Genomic DNA, 23487 nt, shown 5'->3' with positions numbered 1-23487 from the left:
GAAATAGACGGAGAACAAAGTTAGAGAGATTGGAAAATTATGTGAGAAGCCGCCCAAGGAAGGGTGAAAAAAACCTGTCACTCTTAGTGCAATTTAGTTCAGAAGCACGTAAGCTGTTAACTTCCGAACCTCAGGAGTAGCTGCATAAAATTCTTGCCAGAAAAAGTAGCAAACTTGACAAACTGACCAGGAAAGGACTTAGTTTTAGTCAGTATTCAGGAAAATTTGAAAGTTAAAGAGGTTTAGAAATAAAAACCATGAGGAAAAGAATCCACATTATCATGAAATACAAACATACAGATCACACACACATGCTCTAAAGATATACCGCCTTTAGGCAACATGAAATTGCAAGTTGTTTTAGTTTATTTAGTTAGTCTGATTTGATATGAGGTCATGTAGAAACCCACTATTTAATTCAGGAAAAATGTATTCTTCAGCTCCTGGACCTTTCAATGTCAAGAATATGCAGCACTGTTTACCACCATTTGGTAGCACAATACAGCATCTGTGGGAATAACGGATACTTTATAACCCATTCATCTCCAAAGGTCTAAAATTGCATAACAAATATCCTGAGGGTACAGCTTTATGATAGGTGCTCACTCATGAAAAGGTTATATGTTAACTAAAAAGAGGTATTTGGTTAGGAAACAAATTAAGCACTGAACATTCTGTCTAGAGGACAGCTCTCATGATGTGTGTGGGGGGGGGGGGTTGAAGAAAAATCATCTGGGCTCTGAGGCATAGGATCAGACTTTAGGGGATTGAGAGAAGGGCATTAGATTAGCAGAGGGATGGGGACAGGAACAACAGTGTGAACAGAGGAAAGGAGGAGACTGATTTAGAACAGAACTGAAAGTTCGTGTTAGGAGGTAGTTCTGAGAATAAACAGGTCAGTAGTGAGCAGCATAAGAAAGTTTACTAGATTTAGTAAGTGGGCCGTGCAAGGAGATCCCTAGAAATGTTATTTCAGGAGACTGGTGGCCCATGGACAGACTATTTTTTCTTTAAACCTTGTTTGATTTTTTTTGTGTGTGAATAATATCCTTCATAGTTTCTCATGAAAAGTAATACTAGTATCCTAAAGATCCTTACAGGTTTTTTTTTTTTTTTAAATAACTTTTTAGGGACAGGAATAAATAAGAACAGGGTATCAGGATCTTTAGCCTGATAAATGAAGTAGTTCGAAAACCTCCTGTTATTTAGAGAACTTAAATCTAAAAACTTAAGTTAAAATCCCAGAGTTTTTAAAGAGAAAAATGTGTTTTCTGGCCCACTGGACTGGGAACAAGAAAATTGATTTTAATTATTTTGCCATCCAAACATACACCTTGTTGCCTCCAGGTTTAACTCCTTTGGTTTTCCTCATGGCGTTGAATCCAGCTCTTCATAAAAAAATCCCCTTCCCCTGTCCCTTCTCCAAATGTCCTGCTCCAAAAGGCTGCTGAGGGTCGAAGGAAAGGCTCCAGGACAAGGCAGTTGGTTCTGTGGTTTTTGCTTATGCCTCAGAAAAATGTGGATGATAAGAAGAGGGATAGAGACAAAGAGTCACATGGTATGGCATATACCTACTGTGTTCCTTCCCAAATGCACCTATAGTTAGAGCATGAAGACGTGTCCTAGATATGGCTGGATGAGAAAAGTTCTATTTCAATGCAATGCTGTGTTTTAGTTGGTATTTACCTTATTGGACATCCACGATTAGGTGCTGATTTGAAAAAAGAAGCTTAAAATATCTATATTCCTTGCTATCATGAATCCAACTGCAAACAGAGAAGATAAACAATATATGGATGAGCTTATAGAAATTTAAGATGCAAGATTAGGTTTTGACTTCTGATTTCTTGAAATATATTTACACTCAAACCAAACATGGAAATGAAATAAAATGATGAATCCTTAAAATCTGTGTAGTTATTAAATTCTCCAAAAATTTCAGGGCATTCAAAATAATAGATAAGAGAAATCTTGTTCTTTCTTTTTTTTTTTTAAAAATTTATTTATTTATTTGAGAGAGAGAGAAAGGAAGAGAGTGAGTCAGGGCAAGGGGTGAGGAGAGAGGGAGAGAAAGAATCTCAATAAGATGCCCCATTGAGCATGGAGCCTGATGCAGGGCTCAATCTCATCACCCATGAGATCATGACCCGAGCCAAAATCAAGAGTCAGAACTTAACCGAGTCACCCAGATGCCCCCCCAAATCTTGTTCTTTATTACATTTTTATTTATAGAATTTTATTTGTATAGCTTAAGTTTTAGTGATATAAGACTCTCTTCTTTTTTTTTAATTTTTATTTTTTAATTTTTTTTATTTATGTATTTATTTGACAGAGAGAAATCACAAGTAGATGGAGAGGCAGGCAGAGAGAGAGAGGGAAGCAGGCCCCCTGCTGAGCAGAGAGCCCGATGCAGGACTCGATCCCAGGACCCTGAGATCATGACCTGAGCCGAAGGCAGCAGTTTAACCCACTGAGCCACCCAGGCGCCCCAAGACTCTCTTCTTTCATTACAAAGAAGTGTATTACCCTTTTTCCTTTGATCAAATCAGTAAAAAAAAAAAAAAGTGGCTGTAGTTACAAATATGAATAAGATACAGTCCCTGCCTGGGTGGCTCAGTCATTAAATTTCTACCTTCAGCTCAGGTCGACCCAGAGTCCTGGGACTGAGCCCTGCATTGGGCTCCCTGCTCAGCAGGAGACCTGTTTCTCCCTCTCCTACTTCCCCTGCTTGTGTTCCCTCTCTCGCTGTGCCTCTCTGTCAAATAAATAAATAATCTTAAAAAAGAAAGAAAGAAAGAAAAAAAGATATAGTCCCTACCTGTACTGAGATGAGACTTTTGGGAACTTTGGGAGCTAATGAGTGTATTTTGCATGTGGGAGGAATGAGAATAATGGGAATAATTGGGAAGCAGCCTCTAACATGGCTCCTAATGATCCTGCCTCCTCTATTCTTGCTCTTATATAATCCCTTCGCCTTTACTGTGGGCTGGACCTAGTGACTCATTTCTAACAGAATGCAGGAAAGGTGAGGGATGAGGTGAGCTTATTAAAATAGGGTGACTTCTGTCCTGCTCAACCTCTCCTGCTTGTTCATTTGAGGGAAGCCAGCTTTTTGTGAGCTACCTTATGGAGAGGCCCACTGGCAAGAAACTGAGGGTAGCCTTTGAGCAGCTGGGGTCTCAGTCCAATAATCCATGAGGAATTTAAACCTGCCGGCAACCGTGTGATCCTTCCTTAGCTGAGCCTTCCGATAACTAGCCTAGGTAACAGCCAGATTGCAGTCTTGTAAGAAACCCTGAACCAGAGGACTCAACTAAGTGATCCTGGATTTTTGACCCACAAAAACCATGAGATAATGTTTGCTGTTTTAGTCATTAATTTTGTAATAATTCAAATATAGCAATAGATAATTTATACTGCCTTTAAGTAGTTTATGGTCTAATAAAGTGAAATAAACATAAAAATAAAGAGAAGAGTTAATACTTATGTAGTGCTTATTATATGCCAGGTATCTTTCCAAGCATTTTACATATATTAATTTAATCCTTACAATAAATCTATGAAGTATTATTACTATTGCCATTTTACAGATGAGGAAATTGAGGGAACAAGAGATTAAATAACTTTCTCACTGTCACACAGCCAGTGGAGCTGGGATTCAAACTCAGTTTGGTGTCAGAAAGTTCTTTTCTTTTTTTCTTTTTTTAAGAGTTTAAGTTTTTAATCACTATATTGTACTGTTTCTTTCCATCTTTTTTTTTAAAAAATATTTTTTTAAAATTTTTTAAAATTTATTTGTCATAGAGAGAGAAGCGAGAGTGAGCACAGGCAGACAGAGTGGTAGGCAGAGGCAGAGAAGAAGCAGGCTCCCTGCCAAGCAAGGAGGCCGATGTGGGACTCGATCCCAGGATGCTGGGATCATGACCTGAGCCGAAGGCAGCTGCTTAACCAACTGAGCCACCCAGGCGTCCCTGTTTCTTTCCATCTTATATATCATAATAGAATTATATACTCTTCATAGAAATAGTACACAGGGTGCCTGGGTGGCTCAGTAGGTTAAGCCTCTGCCTTTGACTCAGGTCATGATCTCAGGGTCCTGGGATCAAGTCCCGTATCGGGCTCTCTGCTCAGCAGAGAGCCTGGCCTGCTTCCCCCTCTCTCTCTGCCTGCCTCTCTGCCTACTTGTGATTTCTCTCTCTGTGTGTCAAATAAATAAATAAAATCTTAAAAAAAAAGAAATAGTACAGCATAGTAAATTATTATTTATCTGTAGGATAAAGGGCTCTGAAGGATTCACAGACACCTAAGCAAAATTTGAAACATGGAAAGAAGGCACTCCAGACAGATGGAATAGCATATGCGAAGGTGTGGGTGCTACAAAAAACACTGTACTTGCCAAGGACATATGCTACTTTTCCTTTCAGATGTTCGTAATCAATTATGTGGTCTTCTTCAAATTCTGACCTTTATTTCTATTGGTAAACACTATACTCTCTGAATTCTAATAAGCCACAACTCTTTTTAGAAAAGAGTAATGCCTAATTCTCAACCAAGGGCAAAGGCAGCTTTGAATGAGTTGAGCAGAAAAATCTCCCCACTCATTTCAACATACAAGGTGATTTAGAGGATTTGTAATGGGGGCATTTGTCTTTTGAAGCAACAAAAGCACGCTCCTTACACACATTTTATGTGCTGTCCACCAGAGAGTATCCAAAATCTATAATGTTCTCCCTGCCCTTGGGATGATGAGGAAGACCAGTCGTAGGTTTGAGAAACACAAATCTCTATACTGAAATGTAACTCTAAATAATCTTGCATCAGACCAAAATAACCTATTGATTATTTGACAAGAAAAATGGAGAAGAGAGAAAAAAGGGGATTAAACATAAGTTGGAATTAATCACTAGAAAAAGTAAACCAGGTTACCCTAAAAACAAAGAGAAGCGACTGTAGCTATAATAATTTTGGACATAGGAGTGGTTGCCCTTCCCCCTTCATTATCATAATTATCCTCAAAAGGCCAATTAAAAAGAAAACCAAAAAAACCTTTTTGGGACGCCTGGGTGGCTCAGTTGGTTAAGCTGGCTGCCTTTGACTCAGGTCATGATCCCAGGGTCCTGGGATCGAGTCCTGAATCAGGCTCCTTGCTCAGTGGGGAGCCTGCTTTCTCTGCCTCTCCCTGCCTCTGCCTGCTTGTGCTCTCTCTTTCTGACAAATAAATAAATAAAATCTTCAAAAAAAAAAAAAACAACAACACTTTTTGAGACAACTGGAGATTCACACGCAGAGAGTTCCTGCATAGTGCAATATTGCACCGAGAAAATTCACATTGGTATACACTTCATTGAGTTTATTGTTTTCACCAGTTCCACATGCACTTGTGTGTGTTCACACAAACTTTGATGCAATTTTATTACATATTAGAATTGCATGGCCACCACAATCAAGATACAGAAGAGTTCCATCACAAAGATCCCTCATGTTACTCTTTTGCAGCCACAGCCAGCCTGTCCCTGCTACTATCCCCAATCCCTGGCAATTTTCAATCTCTTCTTCATCTCTATAATTTCATTATTCAAGAATGTGATATAAATGGAAAGTTTTGAGACTGGCTTTTTTCTTCCACTCTGTGTAATTACCCTAAGATTCATCCAGGCACTGCGTATTAGTTCATTCCTTTTTATCGCTGAGTAGTACTCTCTGGTATGACTGTACCAGTTTTTTTAAACCAGTCACCTGGTGAAGGACCTTGGTGCTGTTTCCTATTTAGGGCTATCACAAATAAAACGTCTGTGAACGTTTGTGTACAGGTTTTTATGTGAACATAAATTCTCATTTCTCTGGCATAAACGCCCGAAAGTGCACTTTCTGGGTTATATATGGCAAGTGCATGTGCAGTTTTGTATAAAACTGCCACACTCTGCTCCAAAATGGCTGCATCTTTTTACATCCCCACCAGCAATGTATGAGTGATCCAGTTTCTCTGCATCCCTACCTATTTGGTATATCACTATGCTTTATTGTAGCCATCTTGACAGGTGTGTAGTGATACCTCATTATTGTTTAAATTCTTATTTTGCTAATTGCTAATGATTGTTGGTAAGCTTTTTATGTGCTTATTTGCCATCTGTATACCATCTTCAGTGGTAAGTATGTTCACATCCTTTGCCTTTTTTTCTGATTAGATTGTTTAGGTTTTTACTATTGAATTTTGAGAGTTTTTTATATATTCTAGATACATGAGCTTTGGCAGATCTACAGTTTTCTCTGTCTAAGCTTTGCCTTTTCCATTCTCTTTACAGGATCTTTCACAGAGCACAAGTTCTCAATTCTGATGAGGTTCAACTAATCAATTTTTCATTTTATGGACTGTGTTTTTGGTGTCAAATCTGAAAATTCTTTGCTTAGCTCTAAGTCCCAATGATTTTTGTCCATTTTTAAAAATTTTTGTCCATTTTTAAAAGTTTTTTTTAAGATTTTATTTATTTATATGACAGAGAGAGAAAGAGTGAGTACAAGCAGGGGAAGTGGTAGGGAGAGGGAGTACCAGGCTCCCCGTTGAGCTGGGAACCCAGTGCAGGACTCTATCCCACGATGCTGGGATCATGACCGGAGCTGAAAACAGATGCTTAACCGACTGAGCCACCCAGGTGCCTCAATTTTTGCCTACTTTTTAAAGCTTTACATTTTACTTTACCTGTGAACATCTAAGTCAGTAATCTATTTTGAGATAATTTTGGAAAAAGTGTGAGACTTAATGTTGTTTCTTCCCCCCACCCCTCGCCGCCCATGAACACCCAATTACTTGATGACCTTATTTCTTGAAAAGGCTATCCTTCCTCTATTGATTTCTTTTGCATCTTTGTTAAAATCACTTGAGCATATTTCTGTCAGCTTATTTCTGGGTTCTCTATTCTATTCTATTCAGCTCTTCTATTCTATTGGGCCAATACCATACAGTGACCACTGTCAATATATATTGAGATTTTAACTAGATAGAATGATTCCTCCTATTTTATTCTTTTTAAAATTTGTTTTATGCTATTTGTTATGCTCCATAAATAAGTGAAACCATATGGTAATTGACTCTCTCTCCTTGACCTATTTCACTCAGCATAATCTCTTCCAGTCCCGTCCATGTTGCTACAAAAGTTGGTTCTTCATCCTTTCTGATGGAGGCATAATACTCCATAGTGTATATGGACCACATTTTCCTTATCCATTCGTCCGTTGAAGGACATCTTGATTCTTTCCACAGTTTGGCAACCATGGCCATTGCTGCTATAAACACTGGGGTACAGATGGCCCTTCTTTTCATGACATCTGTATTTGGGGGGTAAATACCCAGGAGTGCAATTGCAGGGTCATAGGGAAGTTCTATTTTTAATTTCTTGAGGAATCTCCACACTGTTCTCCAAAGAGGCTGCATAACAAATAGCATGGAGGGCATGGGGAGTTAGAGAGGAGAAGGGAGTTGAGGGAAATTGGAAGGGGAGGTGAACCATGAGAGACTGTGGACTCTGAAAAACAATATGAGGGGTTTGAAGAGGCGGGGGGTTGGGAAGTTGGGGTACCAGGTGGAGAGGGCACGGATTGCATGGAGCACTGGGTGTGGTGAAAAAATAATGAATACTGTTATGCTGAAAATAAAAAAAAATGTTTTAGTTCTTAGAGTTCCTGTACCTTTACACATAAATTTTATAGTAAAATTGCATACGTTACAAAATACCTTACTGAGATTTTGATTACAATTCCACTAAATCCATAGCAATCAATCTGGGGACAATTGACATCTTTACTGTACTGCGTCTTCCAAATCACGAACACAGTATATTTGTCCATTTATTTAGGTATTCTTTTCTTTCTTTCATCAGTATTTTGTGATTTTCAGAATACAGATCTTGAATATGTTTCATAAGATTTATGCCTATGCATTTTTCTTTGGAGCAATTATAAATGTTTTTAATTTGTTTCCTCAAGTAATGTTGTTATCATATAAAAATATAATTGGTTTTGTGTGTTAATCTTGCACCTTGCATCTTGCTGAAGTCATTTATTAAGTTCTGGGATTGTGTGTGTGTATGTGTGTGTGTGTACAGATTCCTTGGAATTTTCTACATAACCACTAATGTCATCGGTAAATAGGGACAACATTATTTCCTCCTTTCCAATCTGTAGGCCATGGCTTTTCTTATTCTTGCTTTACTGAACTGGCTAAAACTTCCTGCTACTTCACTAGGTAGTGAGAGTAGACACTCCAGGAAATCATAGGGAAAAGCAATTGGGATAGCACCAGTATTTATGATGTTACCTGTAAGTTTTTGTAGATATTCTTTAACAAGTTGAGGAGTATTCCCTTATTCCTAGTTTACTAAGGCTTTTAATCATGAATGGATGTTATCAAATGCCTTTTCTGCAACAATTGATATGTTCATATGATTTTTCTCCTTTAGCCTGTTGATATGATCGATTACATTTTGCTTTTGAACATTGAACCAGCCATGCATTCCTGAAATAAAACCCTCTACATTATGATATATAAATCTTTTTATATATTGCAGGAATCAGTTTATGATTCTGTATTTTTACAACTAAGTTCATGAGATAGATTGACCCATAGTTTTCTTTTGGCTTACCAGCATTATCTGGTTTTGGTATTAGGGTAAGACTAGTTTCAGAGAATGAACTGGAAAGTAGTCTCTCATATTTTCAACTGAAAGAGACTGTACAGAATTGGTGTTAATTGGCCCTGAAAGGTTTGGCAGAATCTCCAGGGAAACTATGTGAGTCTAGAGATTTCTTTTTTGAGAGTTTCAAAATTATGGATTCAATTTCCTTAATAGCCTTAGGACCTTTCAAATAACCTATTTCATATTGAGCGAGTTGTAGTAGTTGGGTGTTTTTTGGGAAACTAGTTCATATAACTTGTTGAATTTATATATATAGAATTGTAGTAGTATTTCCTTGTTATCTTTTTGATGTCTGCAGGGTCTATTGTGATATTCCCTGTTTCATTCCTGGTATTTCTAATTAGTGTCTTCTTTTATACTTTGTCAATCTTGATAGAGATTAATTTCCTTTTACAGATTTTCTCTGTTGTTTTCCTATTTTCAATTTTATTGCTGTCTGCTTTTATGTTTATTATTTCTTTACTCTGCTTGCTTTGAGTCTGTTTTGCACTCATTTTCTGAGTCTCTTGAGGTGAGACTTTCTCTTTGACCCATGCATTCTTAAGAAATGTGTTAATTCCAAATGTTTGGATATTTTCCTATTACCTTTCTGTTATTTATTTCTAGTTTGATTCCATTGTGCTTGGATGACATGCTTAGTATGATTTGTTTAAGTGAGAATTGTTTTATGGTTCAGGAAATTATCTATCTTGGTATATGTCCATGAGCACTTGTATTTTGAGCATGTGTATTTTGCTGTTATTGGGTCAAGTATTCAATACATAAAGACAAGATCCTGCTGGTTGTTGGCATTGAGCTCTTTTATATCCTTGCTGATTTTTTGGCTAGTTGTTCCATCAGTTGCTGAGAAAGGGCTGTTGAAGTTTCCAACTATTATTGTGGATTTGTCTATTTCTTTTGGTTCTTTCAGTTTTTGTTTCACATTTTGTTTGCAGCTCTCTTGTCTGGTGCATACCTATTTTGAATTGCCATGCCATCTTGGTGGACTGACATTTTTATCACAATGTGGCCATCTCTATCTTTGATAATTTTCTTTGCTGTTAGGTCTTCTATATGTAAAATTAATATAATGTCAGCCACTCATGTTTTCCTTTAATTAATGTTTGTGTGCTAGATCTTCTTAAATCCCTTTCATTGCCTGTATCATTATATTTGAAATGAGCTTATTGTAGACATCATATAATTAGGCTATGGTTTTAAATTAATTCTGCCAATTTTAAAACTTTTTTTAAAAGATTTTATTTACTTGACAGAGAGAGAGAAATCACAAGTAGGCAGAGAGACAGGCAGAGAGAGAGGGGAGGAAGCAGGTTCCCTGCAGAGCAGAGAGCCTGACACGGGGCTGGATAGCAGGACACTGGGATTATAACCTGAGGTGAAGGCAGAGGCTTTAACCCACTGAGCCAGCCAGGCACCCCCCAATTTTAACTTTTAAGTGGCATATTTAGGCTGTTAATATTTTATGTAATTATTGATATGTTACAACTTCAGTGTGCTGTTTTATTTATTTTCTCTGTGTAATCTTTGTTTTCCATCTGTAGTTTCTTTTTCCTGCCATCCTGTGAGTTACTTGAAGATTTTTGAAAATTGTTTTGAAAATTCTATTTTATTTATAGTATTTTCCCCCAGCTTTATTGAGATTCAATTGACATATAACACTGTGTAAGTTTAAGGTGTACAATGGTTTGATTTGATACAATTACATATTGCAAAATTGATTACCATTTCTATTTTTTTTAACTTACATATTTTTTTCCATTTTGGTAAAATAAGCACAACATAAAATTTACCATTTTTAAACATTTCTAAGTGTATAATTCAGGAGCATTAAGTACATTCACAATGTTGTGTAAACATCACAGCTATCCATTTCTGGAATCTTTCACCTCAAACAGAAATGCTGTACCACTTAAAGAATAATTCCCCACTTCCCCCTTATCTGTGGTACTTTTAAATTTTACCTGTTGTATAGTTTTGTTTGGTTGCTCTAGGTATTACATTATGTATATATATCATAGTCTACTATAGTAGTATCATTGTTTTACCAGTTCACATTAAATATAGAAACGTTAACTTCCTTTATCTCTCTCTCTCTTTCCTGTTTATAGTATAATTGTCTATTTACATACATTTAGATATTTATTTACATTTTTTACATACATTTAGAACAATATAGTGTTATAATTTTTGCTTCAACTATCATTTTAGAAATTTATAAAACTTAAGAAGAAAAAGAGTCTGTTGTATATACCAATATTTTCGTTTATTGTGTTCTTTCTTTCTTCCTGATGTTCCAAATTTCCTTTTATTTTTTTATCATTTTCTTTCATGACTCTTTTTTTTTTTTTAAGATTTTATTTATTTATTTCACAGACAGAGATCACAAGTAGACAGAGAGGCAGGCAGAGAGAGAGGAGGAAGCAGGCTCCCTGCTGAGCAGAGACCCCCCTGATGTGGGGCTCAATCCCAGGACCCTGGGATCATGACCTGAGCTGAAGTCAGAGGCTTTAACCCACTGAGCCACCCAGGTGCCCCTTTTATCATTTTATTTCAGTTTAGAAAATATGCTTGGTACCTGTGTGGCTCAGCTGGTTAAGCGTTTCACTCTTGATCTCAGCTCAAGTCTTGATCTCAGGGTTTATAAGTTCAAGCCCCATGGAGTCAACTTCAAAAAACAAAAAAAAAGCTGGGTGTGGAGTCCACTTAAAAAAATGCTTTTTGGTGTGACAAATTCCCTCGGTTTGCTTTCATCTGAGAATTTCTTGATTTCCTTTTTATCACTGAAGAATATTTCACTGGACACAGGATTCTTGGTTGGCAATTCTTTTTTTTTTTTTTTTAACATTTTATTTACTTGACAGAGAGAAATCACAACTAGGCAGAGAGGCAGGCAGAGAGGCAGGCAGAGAGACAGGAGGAAGCAGGCTCCCCGCAGAGCAGAGAGCCTGCTGTGGGGCTAGATCCAAGGGCACTGGGATCATGACCTGAGCCAAAGGCGAGGCTTTAACCCACTGAGCCACCCAGGTGCCCTGACAATTCTTTTAATACTTGAAAAATATTGTGCTACTTCCTTTTGGCCTACACAGGACATTAGGTGATTCATATTGGTGTTCCCCTATAAGTACTGTCATTTCTTACTGGCTGCTTTCAAAATACTTTCTTTGTGATTAGTTTTCAGAAATTTAATTGTTGCATATTTTGAAGTGGGTTTCTTTGGGCTTGTCTTTTTTGCGATTTAATTTCTTGAATTTGCAGGTGAATGTCTTTTGCCAAGTTAGGGAAGTTTTCAGTTACTATTTCTTTCAATATTTTTTCAGTTCTTCTGTCATTCTCTTCCAGTGACTACAGTGATATGATTGTTACTTTTTTTTTTTTTTTTAAATATCCCATAGTCTCTGAGATTCCTTTCATTTTATTTCAGAAAATTTTCTCCAGTTCAACTTGAGTAAGTTCCACTGGTCTGTTCCTCAAGTTCAATGATTCTATCATCTGTTATCTTCACTCTATTATTGAGCCCTTAGGGTAGGTTTTTAATTTTACTTATGTATTTTTCAGTTCTATTATTTCCATTTTTTTTTTTTGGTAATTTCTATTTCTTTCTTGAAGCATTTATTTCTAATTTGTTTCAGAGTATTTGTAAATGATTGATGAAGTATTTTCATGATTGCTGTTTTAACACAATTATCAGACAATTCCAACATTTGATTCATCTCATTATTGGAATCTGTTGATTATCTTTTCTCATGCATGTTGTGATTTTCTTGGTTTTTGGATTAGTGATTTTTTGGCATCTTGGACATTTTAGATATTAGATTATGAAGGTCTGGATCCTATTTAATCAATCAATCCATCAATCAGTCATTTATTTATTTTTAAAGCAGGAAGTCTTCTGTTGAGATTTAGCACATGGGCTGGTGGGTATGTATGTTTAACTTCTCTCTGGGCCCAGCCAACACCACCTGGCAAAAGTGGAGCACTGACTCACCCTGTCTTGTTGCAAATGGGTGTGGTGGAAGTCCAGCTCCCCCCTTACTCCACTAACAACTTCACAGTGAAAGTGGGGTGCCAACTCCCTCTGTCTATTGCATCTGAGCGAGGGTATAAACTCAGTTCCTCTCTCAATCTGCTGATACCACCTGCTGGGGGAACTGGAGCACCACCTGCTTTCACCAGGCAGAAGATGGAAGGTCAGCTCCCTACTCCAGTCCTGCCAAAACCATTCTGCATGGGAATTGGAATGTTGCCTCTCATGTACATGGATTAGGGAAGGTTGAATGGAAAATTAACTCCTTGCTCAGCTCTGCTGAAACCATGCTGTGATTAGAGGGTGCAGTTTTTCTGTAGTTGGCTGGAGAAAAACAAAATTGCCAATAAGCTTTCCATTGTTGGGTCATTCTTTTTTCCATCCTTTGGGTAGGAAAAGCAGACTTTTCTTTGAGCTTTTATTATCTGTGCCTGTTTGTACTGGTGGGTTGGAGGATTTTGCATTGCCCTGAGATATGAGAAGAAATAAGGAAACCTGGAAATTTACCATCATGTCACTCAAGTCTCCAGATTCTGATGTAGCCCAACTTCCTTCCTTCTTCCAAAGTATTACTATGCTTGTTTTTTGTACTACGTCTAGGGCTTTTTAGGGACAACCTAAAAGAATGGGATTACTTCATCTTAGTTGAACTGGAAGTCTCCTTAAAAGGCCATTTTTAAACATTAGTTTAGTTTACTACCTGGAATCGCCCCAGGTTGTCAAAAGTCATGAATCTTGTATTTTAGCAATTTACAACCTAGACTCTGCACTGAACAGATGCACAGAAAGATCCATAAACAGATGACTCAAATTCATACAGAGTAAGAGGAAGTAAGAGCACCCTAAGTTTTTATAGGGCTTAAAGATTTATAGAGCACTTTGCATATATAATGTATATACATAATGCTCTTATATATTTACTAATTAAATATATACATTTATTATATAAAGCATATTCATATTACTTTACAAATATATATGTATATATTACTCTCAACAATGTTGCAAGGTAGGTGGAGTAGATATTGTTATTTTAAAAAAATAAAGTCTGGGGCGCCTGGGTGGGTCAGTGGGTTAAAGCCTCTGCCTTCAGCTCACATCACGATCCCAGGGTCCTGGGATCTAGTCCCACATGGGGCTCACTGCTCAGCAGGGAGCCTGCTTCCTCCTCTCTCTCTGCCTGCCTCTCTGCCTACTTGAGATCTCTGTCTGCAAATAAAAAAACACAATCTTAAAAAAAAAAAAAAAAAGTCTATTTGGTTAAGGTTCTTGCCTAAGGTTGAAAAGCTGGTAAGTATAAGTGTTATAATTTTTGTGAATCTTAGCTCTGAGCTCCTGATATCAAACCACACTACCTAGGGTAAATAATCTTCTGTTCTAGTAGAAATCCTATGCTTCACAAGTAATCACAAAGCATAATTTTGCCTTTTTGAGGGTTAGTGGCTTGTGAGTTAGAGAGTCAGATTCAAATTCAAATTCTAGCTCTACCATGCCTTATTTGTGTAATGTCGGAGAAATTACTTAACCCCTCAATACCTCAGCTTCTTCATCTGTAAAATGGGAACAACTATTTACTTCAAAAGGTTGCTTTGGATAATGACACATTTAAAGCAAAACGTCTGGCATATTGTAAGCACTCAATAAATACAAGTAGCTATTATTATAATTAGGGATAAATAAACAAAACAAAACAAAACAAAACCCCAAACCAAAACAACACTGCATTTCCATAAGGAAATAATGATTCAGACTCAAAGCTTTCAAAAGCAGAGAGGGTGCATCTGTTCATTCCTGTTTGGTTGTGTCACACCTCACATGTTACTTAATAAACATTGGCATCTCTATCATTTTAAAACTGGAAGGACCTAAAATATCATCTATTTCAAGCTTCTCATTTTATAGACAAGGAAACTTGAGTTGGGAAGGGTTGAAAGAATTACTTCAGAATTATCACCCTTCTTGCTGCACCTAGTAAAGCACACAAAAGAGTGAGCAGGAAATAAACTATAGGAAGACACCCCAGATTCCAGAAAGGAAGAGATTTGGGTCCATAATACCTGGGGACGTGGGGAACAGGTCCAAAAGGTATAAATACTTCCCTACAGGTTGGGACTATATATGATGGCAATGTCTGCATATCATCCTCATAGAAATCTCTAAGGGGGTAGCTTGATGGCCACTTAAATGCAGATTACACTCTGCATTTAGGTGCAGTCTGCCCCAAACCACACAGGAGACATAAATGAAGGGGAAAACATTCACGACAATATTTTTGCTTATAGTTGTAATTTTCCTCATTTGTTAAACCAGTCTTAGTAACAATTTCCAGAAAAGTATGGAGATTTTGTTTTGTTTGAAAATGATGAAAACTGACTTTTTTAAGTGATGAGAAGGAATATATTTTGTAATCCAGTATTTCATTACACATTTTTTCAGTTCACTCTTATTTTATATTAGCTGTGAGCTAGAACAGTCGTAAATTAATAAGCTCTTTTCCACAAGGTCTTTTTAAATAAAGTCTTTTTTAGTCTTATCAAGAGTATATTTTGCATAAAAGTACATTTTTAAGGCTGTTTTAAAAAATTGATTATCAAATCTGAAAGATGAAATTTTGAGTTTTTCTATCTTACCTCTGTGTAGTTTCAGATTTCTAAGAATAAATGAAAGTAAAAAGTATAAATATGCAATATGTTGTATAAGGGTGAGTGCTAAGTTCTAGTAATGTGCAACAGCTATTAAGCATTTCAAAGGATGTCCAAAGCAGTTCTAGGGGTGCCTGGTTGGCTCAGTCAGAAAAGCATGTGCTTCCTGATTTTGGGGTTGTGAGTTCGAGCCCCACACTGGGTGTAGAGATTTCTTTAAAACAAACAAACAAACAAACAAACAGTTCTAAAGACTTTTTTTTTGTTGTTAGAGAAAAGTTGTTAAGCGAACAACAACAGTTTACAAAATGTACATAAAAAGAGCTATCTTTTATGAAAATGCACATATGGGTATATGTGTATACACAGGAAAAACTCTGGAAATTCACCCCAAATGTTAAAATTCATTTTTTCTGGCTTCTGGGGTTTCATGAGATTTTTACTTCTTTATGTACTGTTTCTTTTTTCTTTCTTTCTTTCTTTTTTTTTTTTAAGATTTTATTTATTTATTTGTCAGAGAGAGAGAGCACAAGCAGGTGGAGTAGCAGGCAGAGGCAGAGAGAGAAGTAGGCTCCCTGCTGGACCAGGAGCCTGATGTGGTACTCCATCCCAGGACCCTGGGATCATGACTGAGCTGAAGGCAGAGGCTTAACTGACTGAGCCACCCAGGCATCCCTTTTTTCTAATTGCCTTATGATGAATGTGCATTTTAGTCAGAAGACAAAGGGTTTCCTCTTTCCTTTCTTCCAATTAATATTGGTTAAATGTTACAAAGAATTGAACTTAAAGTTAAGGGAAGGACCAGAGCAAAGTCCAGAATGATTACAAATTGAGAGGTTCTCCAGATTGAACAGAATATGGGGGAGCCCATTTGATACCGAGTGTGGTTCTGTGTTTGTGTGTGAATTTTTGTTGTATAGTGAAAATACAATAATTTGTGATTGTTCTGAAAACTGATTTTTCCCCCCCTTTTGCTTCTAGAGACCCTGCTCTGGGAAATCAAGGTAGGAGCTTAGAGCAATCATGCACTAGATAGGCAGGGCCAATACAAACTAAAGAGGGAACATAAAGATCTCTGCCCTAACAAGCACTACTTTTCCCTACTCTGTTAAATTGAAAACCTCTTCTCTCTCTCTCTTTTTAAGATTTTAAGTAATCTCTAGACTCAACACGGGGCTCAAACTTATAACCTTGAGATCTAGAGTCCCCCATTCTAACTACTGAGCCAGTCAGGTGTTCTGAAGTCTCTTCTATTACTATGCTCTTTCCTTTAACAATTACCTAAAGTAGTTTTTCTATGTTGGTTAAATCCCCTGAGAGAAAAAGAACAGTCACCCCAGGTCTAGGAACTAACAATCTAATTGAGTAAACAAACTAGAAAAGTTAACCAAGAGAGCACTATGCACTTTGGAATTAAATGACTTAACACAGAGAAGTCCTATAGCAGGTCAAGGAATGGCTGGTAACCGAACTGTTATTAACTTCTCAGTGATTGTTTAGCATAGTAGCCACTAGTCACATGTGGTTAATGAGTACTTGAAATGTGGTCTGTACAACTGAGGATTTTAATTTTTAATTTTATTTAATTTAAAAGGCTACATAGAGTTGGTGACTTACCATATTGAAGAATGCAGGCCAAGATCTAGAAGGTATCAAAAAAGTAGGACTTCTCTTGTTACTTGAAGAAAGGGGAGGATTTGAATGGCTTTGGACAAAGAAAGGCATTCCAGAAGAGGAAAAAGCACATATGAACTGTGCTCACTTCACCCTGAAAATGTGAAAGTGTCTGGAGTTTGGATGGGGGATTAAGATGGGTTGCTACACTGGGGAGACCATGTAGCTGAGAGTTATGATTTGAAGCTGTTTGTAATGGGGAGTAATTAGTTTTTTCTTAACTGAGGTATAATTGGTATATAACATTACGTTAGTGTCAGGTGTACAACATGATTTGATATTTGCATGATTATTTCTGATCAGTGGATAATAATAGCTCTTACCATGGGTCAGGCATTATGTTGAGTGCTTTAGATGGATTATCTCATTTAATTATAACAATCTTTTGAAGGGAATGAAGATTTATTTGGTGCCATGGTAGGGGTAAGAGAAGCAATTATAATCTTGGAAATATCTCAAGGTATTGATGATGAGGATGTAGAAGTTAAAAAGCCTCATTAGGACGTGAGGAAGTCAGACTCAATAGAACTTGATATCTGACTTCAAGTGGAGGATGAATGAAAAAGGGACAAGACAATCTGCATCCTTAGGGATACTGCTGAGGACAAAATCCTGGGGAATACCAATGATTCTGGGGTGAATGAAGGCAGTTGAATTAGCAAAACGATCTTAGGAAAGATGTAGATGGGTGGCAATGGAAACAAGTTAGTAGAATTGAGGAATTTGATAAAGGCTTCTTGAGAGTCCTTTAGGTAAGTTAAAGATGAAAATGGAGGAGCATACAGCTTTAGTTGATGGAGCATGTGATTTTTGATCTTAGGGTTGTGAGTTTGAGCCCCATGTTGGGTGTAGAGATTACTCAAAAATAAAATCTTAAAAAAGATAAGGATGGAGAAGTAGCAGCTGTAGCTGGGAGTTAAAGTAGTGCTGATAAAAATAAGGGAGTGAAAGGGAGGAAAGTCAATTTTGAAAGGAAATGTGAACTTTTTTTTTTGACATGGTGACTAGAGGTAATGAGTCTCTGTATGATAATGTCTTACTAGTAAGACAGAATGGAAAGCTAGAGCTTATGAGGCAGATCAAGGCTGGAGATGGGTGATTGTAAAGTGCTGTCCCAGGACAGCAGGTAAAGGGAAAAGAGAGGTTGAGGATAAAATCTGGAGCAAACACCCACTCACATAGAGGGCTTAATAAGGAGAGCCAGCAAGGGAGAAGGGGTGGCTGAACTATACTAGGGCAATGTCAAGGAAGAATTGTACAGATGAAAGTGAGTCAGAATTTTCTCCTGTGGCAGCGAGGTCAAGGAAAAAAAAAACAAGACTGAGAAAAGAATGAGTTTATCAAGGAGATCAGGGAGGATAAAGTATAAAATATTTGGGCAGTCTGGCAGTGAAGAGACTGAGAGAAAAAGGGAAACAGCTTGAGGAGGGATAAAGAAAGATCATCTCCCGCCCAGGTGGTCTGGAGGGAGGTAACATGAAGCCAGCAAGCCAAGGGTTGGCAACTTAGAAGGGGGAAGAGACTCTTGGTCCTTTAGGTACTTGACAACAGTTCAGGGAAATGGATGGTAGGGACAGAAATACTTTAAAAGTGGTGGAGGACGCTGGAACTGGATTTTTTTAATCTTCTCAGCGAAAAAGCAATCAGGGCCATCTGCGGAGTAAGAGGAGAAAGGAAAATGGGTTAGGTGGGGAGGAGAAAGGAGATTTATTACACCAACAGCTAGGGCGGCCCTTGACAATCACGTGAATGAAAGGATTGGGGACTAGACCAAGGCGATTCCACTTTAGGCAACCATCTCAGATTTACTTCTGGGAACAGACAATACTAGCAACAACCACCACCTTTTATCATGTGACTATTCCCTGCTTACTATGAATGTTAACATATATTATCTCACTAATTTCCCAAGAATCCAGTGAAGTATTATTATTCCGATTGGCTGAAGGTTTATATTGGAATATATTTCCAAGTTATAAAAAAGTAAATTGAGACTCAAAAAGATTTAGCCTTAATTAAAAAAAAAAAACAAAAAAAAAAGGCTACTATGTCGCCAGGCACCGCTCTCGGGCACGGAATGAGACAGGCAAAGATTTATGGAGATTTACCGAAAAGTAAACGAATAAATGAACCAGATCACTTCAGTTTTTAATAAATGGTGTGAAAATAAGAAAACTGGTGATATGACTATTATAATAAATATGACACGACACTGGAGGAGCGCGGGAAGATAGAGGCTCTGTTAGTGTGGTCAGAGGAGGGCCCTCTGAGAGGACTAGTGAGCTCAGAACTTCAGGATGAGAAAGGTGGATGGGTTTTCCAGGCCCACGAAAGGCTAAGTGCAGAGGCCCTGAGGCAATTACTGATGTGGCCTTTGCAGGAAAGCTAACATTAGCGCAGCTGAAGCTGAAGCAAGGGGCTATGGGCCAAGGTTGGAGGCACCACGGCAGTCCCGAAAGAGTTTACGCAAAGGAGGGAAGTTAATTCGGATCAATGGAATAGGGCTCCGAGAGCAGGAGGCATGCTGTGCCGCGCTCCCACGCGGGTTTCCATTGCGCAAAGCTGCCCGCACGTGGCGCAGAGAGAAGCTACCGGTCGGGAGAGGTTCCAAGCCCCGGAGCCAAGGGGCTTGAGGCCCGCGGCCGATGGGGAGTGTGACCTCCCCGCGGCGCCAGCGTCCCGGGGACACGGACCGTCGCACCGGGCCCGTCCCCGCCCGGGCCCCGCGCCGCTCGGAGCAGCTCTCCTCCCGCACCCTCCAGGATCTCCCCCGCCTGGAATTCTCGTCAGCGAACCCCTCCCGCGGCACTATCCGCCCCGCCGGGCTTGGTTTTTCGTCTGGGGCGGCGAGTCCGTCTTTCAAAACTTCGGAATGACACTAGTCTCAGGAGTAATAGGGAGATGACATCAGTTAGGACCAGGGCGAACTCCTATAGAGAACACACCTTTTAATCTCTGCCTTGTTTTTCCTCACGGCTTTCCAGAAATAACTTGCTTCCCAGTATGCACTCTAAGTTACCCCCTCCAACAGCGAGACTGTTGGTTTGGCCCCTAGACTCCGATTGGCTGAAGGTTTACGCCTCGGTCAGGGATTGGAGAACGTTGGTTCCTTACGTATTCCCCGCGCCCATTGGTTCTTTCCCCCCGTTTCTGGGCGGAGTGGTTAGGGACGGTTTCCACCCTCTTGTTTACGGAGAGCGTAGTTGTAGCGCTCTCCGAGCGCCGGGGCTGTCTCTAAAGTTCCCTATTTAGCTCCTCGGACCAATTGGGTTCTTGCTCCACCCTCGCCCTCTCCCTTGCACGCTTCCCGCGTGGTACTGCCCACACCTTTAGAGCGGCGGCGCGCTCGCACTGCCGTCGCGTTCCTCCGCCCGCTCTCGCCAGGCTGCTCCCCCTCGAGGGCGCGCTTGGTACGGCCCGCGCCGCCTCTTTCCCTTGCTGGGGTGGCTGCCCCCCCCCCTCGGGTCGGCGGCGCTTGGTGCCGCCCGGGAGAACCAGGTCATCGGTCGGTTCCCGTGAAAACAAAAACAATCGGCGGCGCCGCCGCGGTCAGCCGAACGCGGCGAGTGAGGACCAGGGGCGCGGGACCGGGTGGGGAGAGCGAGCGGGAGCGGCGGCCAGTGTCCGGGGGCCGGGGGGGCATGGGGCAGGCGGGCACGGGCTGCGCGGGGCTCCCCCGGCGCCGCGGCTAGCGCGCCCGCTGTCTCGGCCGCCTCAGCCACCCGCGCCGCCCGCCTGGGGGACGAGGAGCAGGACGCGGCCTCGGCCGGGCCCGGGCCGAACGGCTGCGGACACCCGGGCACCAGGGAGCCGAGCGCCTTCGCCGCCGCCGCCTCCGGGATGGATCAGTGCGTGACGGTGGAGCGCGAGCTGGAGAAGGTGCTGCACAAGTTCTCGGCCTACGGGCAGCTGTGCGAGCGCGGCCTGGAGGAGCTCATCGACTATACGGGCGGCCTCAAGCACGAGATCCTGCAGAGCCACGGTAGGGCGGCCCGGGTGGGCGCGCGGGGCAGGGCCCGGCCCCTCGGGCCACGGCGGGCCAGCAGGAGTGTCCCCGCGCCTCCCCCGAGGTGCGGAGACCCCCTCCCCCGCCCCAGCCCCCTGTGACTTTTCCTCCTCTCGATTTGCCTCGAAGCTGTACCTACTTCGTTGTCGATTAAGAGTGAGCGCGATCCACCCGGAAACCGAGCCCGGAACCACGGGTTCCAGCCGGGTTAAACGTGCGTGGGGGCCGGTCGGTGGCACCTGCAAACTGCCGCCGCCCGGGAGTGGGCGCCCCTCGCCCCCGCCCGGCCCGGTGCTTTCTGGTCCCTGCGGGCTGAAGGTGCGCTGATTGCGTTGGACGGGAAGGTCTGGACGTTAAGAGGGTCAGTGCAGGAAGCCCCTTTCTTTCTCTCCTGTCCCAGATCCTTGGCCCGGGGACTGACTTTCCAAGTCTTTCTTTTTTTCTTTCCATTCTTTTTTTAAATTAGAAAGTCGAGTGTTATTCTTAGCTGTGGGTTAACAGAACAGCCGCTGCTGCAACTTCACGATTTGACTGCTGTGTGGAAGCAGCTCTTCCTCAACTCCGCAGCCACACAGACATGATTCCTAGGAAACCATCTGAATCGAAATGTTCAGCTCTTCTGGTGTAGCCTGAGGAAGAACAGGCAACTTTCCTGAAGCAAATTGTGGCACAAGTAGTTAGTTACTTGCCTTACCTGGCCAAGTTTTTACCTGTTTTTCTTTCAGGAGACAGATTTTTTTTATAGAAGGTGCTTTACCTAGATTATTTCATGATTGCCTGAGGACCTGGGGGCAGATGCTCTGCTGAGGTTAACTTGTGGAAGCTGGTTGGGAAGGGGTTTTGGTTTTGTTTTTTTAGTAACATTTGGTTACTAAAGGTCTGGTATCCTCAGATTAATGTATTCATAGTGGTGATTCCTCCTGATCAAGAAAGAAAAGACTTTATTTAATGGATTTGTTCAAGTTGGGGAAGCCTTCTCAAACTCCTAGGCTGAACAGCAGTTTATGCAAAGGAAAGTTTGGTAGCTGGGGTGAAATGCGGTTACTTTGGCAGGTGAGGTGAAGGCAGGGCCTCATTGGAGCTTCTCCCCTCTTCTCTTTCTCCTCCTACACCTTTCTTCCCAGACGCCTTTTGGTGGGGAATAAGGGAGTCTTAAAACATACTATTCTGAACATGGCAGTCACTTTTGAGCTCTGGGGAAGAAGCAAGCCTGCAACCGTAGTGGGAGTAGGAGTTAGAATATTAATATGGAAAAATAGGCAGACCCGGATGGCTGCCTGTGAAGGGGAAGCGGAGGTGGAGTTGGATGGGAATCCTGAGAATGCTCTGGTGAATTTGGTTTTTGGGCATGCAGGATAAAGCTGAAGGGCTATGTGTACTGGTGGCTAAAGATGCAGTTTGAATTTGGGGGAAAAGTAAGGTCTCAGATGGTTTCCTAGTATAATTTCTACTGAGGAGAGTGAAGGAGATCCCATAGGCTGTAAGGAGGGAACAATGTAGGGTCTAACCACACCTGAAACCTCCTCTTGGAGAGTGGAGGGCCATGGAGGAATCAGCCGAAACAGAAAAGGCAGGAGTTTAGGAAAAGAGAAGTTGGTTAGCTGGTTGGGAGTCAGTGACCCTCTGCTTACAGCTTCATGGAGTTAAAATAAACTCAGTTAGTGGGAATTAAGAAAAATATGCAAACTGAAGTGTAAGGAGGCATAAGGCTGTTTAAGTACAGGGGTAGGAGGTGTGTGTATGTGTGTGGGGAATGTGTGTGTGTGTGGGTGGGTGTGTGTCTCTGTCCCTCTGTCTCTGCCTGCCTGTCCACCCACCCTTCCGCTCCGGGAAATCTATATCTTGTTCAAGGCTAAAAGGAAAAGAATGAGTGAAGGTCTAGACTTGAAGAGGTGGAAGGAGCATATCCTTTTTAGGGACCAGGTCAGAGATTGAGGGGTTGGATAGGCAGAATATGAGAGAAGATGGAAAGTAAAATACCTTCTTATAAGAGAGCAGGGGGTATTAGTTGATTGGGGAAGTGTGATTGCAAGCCTCATTTTAGGAAACTTGGGGCTCATCTCCGATGGATAAAATAATTGCCAGAAATCGCTGAAGCATGAGTTTGCTTTAGACAAATTGTTTTTGCTGGGTATCCGGGAACTTTGCAAGGAATATATGGTGTGTGGGTATTAGCCACGGGTAACGTCATGCTATTCAAATGATCTGACTTGGTGAATTGCATGTTTCTTTCTCAGCCTCCTATTTTTTACCTTCTGGTCTACCAGATTGCAGTTTGATATTGGTATTTCTTTAATTTTGTTTAATTCTTAAATAATAGGATTAAGTGACCAAAGGCAGTTATGAAATGTGAAAGAAAAATAAATACCAGAAGTGCCAGGTCTAGTTTCCCAAGTAAATTCTTTTCTCTTAGGGTGTTCTTATGTGTGGAGGCAAACATCATGGTTTGTC

At 40.5% G+C, this 23487-nt stretch overlaps 1 protein-coding gene and 1 long non-coding RNA gene across 5 annotated transcripts in view; one reads left to right on the top strand and one right to left on the bottom strand.

The window, feature by feature from the left end:
* Positions 1–343: 343 nt before the first annotated feature.
* On the bottom strand, positions 344–20062 carry LOC132022486 (uncharacterized). The gene is made up of 5 exons (XR_009405589.1): positions 19976–20062; positions 18614–18683; positions 16974–17124; positions 1687–1766; positions 344–508 (listed from the first exon to the last, which is right to left on the bottom strand). It is a non-coding gene; the product is annotated as an uncharacterized LOC132022486 (long non-coding RNA).
* Positions 20063–20331: 269 nt separating this feature from the next.
* RMND5A (required for meiotic nuclear division 5 homolog A) overlaps positions 20332–23487 on the top strand; it is a 62777-nt gene continuing 59621 nt past the window's right edge. For all 4 annotated transcript variants that reach the window (XM_059405650.1, XM_059405649.1, XM_059405648.1 and 1 more), the window contains exon 1: positions 20332–21012. In XM_059405650.1, the coding sequence (XP_059261633.1) occupies positions 20871–21012 (142 nt within the window). In that variant the 5' untranslated portion in view covers positions 20332–20870. The remainder of the gene's footprint in view (positions 21013–23487) is intronic.

Source organism: Mustela nigripes, chromosome 7, assembly GCF_022355385.1.
Source record: "Mustela nigripes isolate SB6536 chromosome 7, MUSNIG.SB6536, whole genome shotgun sequence".
NCBI classification, from domain to species: Eukaryota; Metazoa; Chordata; class Mammalia; order Carnivora; family Mustelidae; genus Mustela; species Mustela nigripes.
The sequence above is the reverse complement of the archived record's forward strand: the minus strand, read 5'-3'. Positions and strand labels throughout refer to the sequence as shown.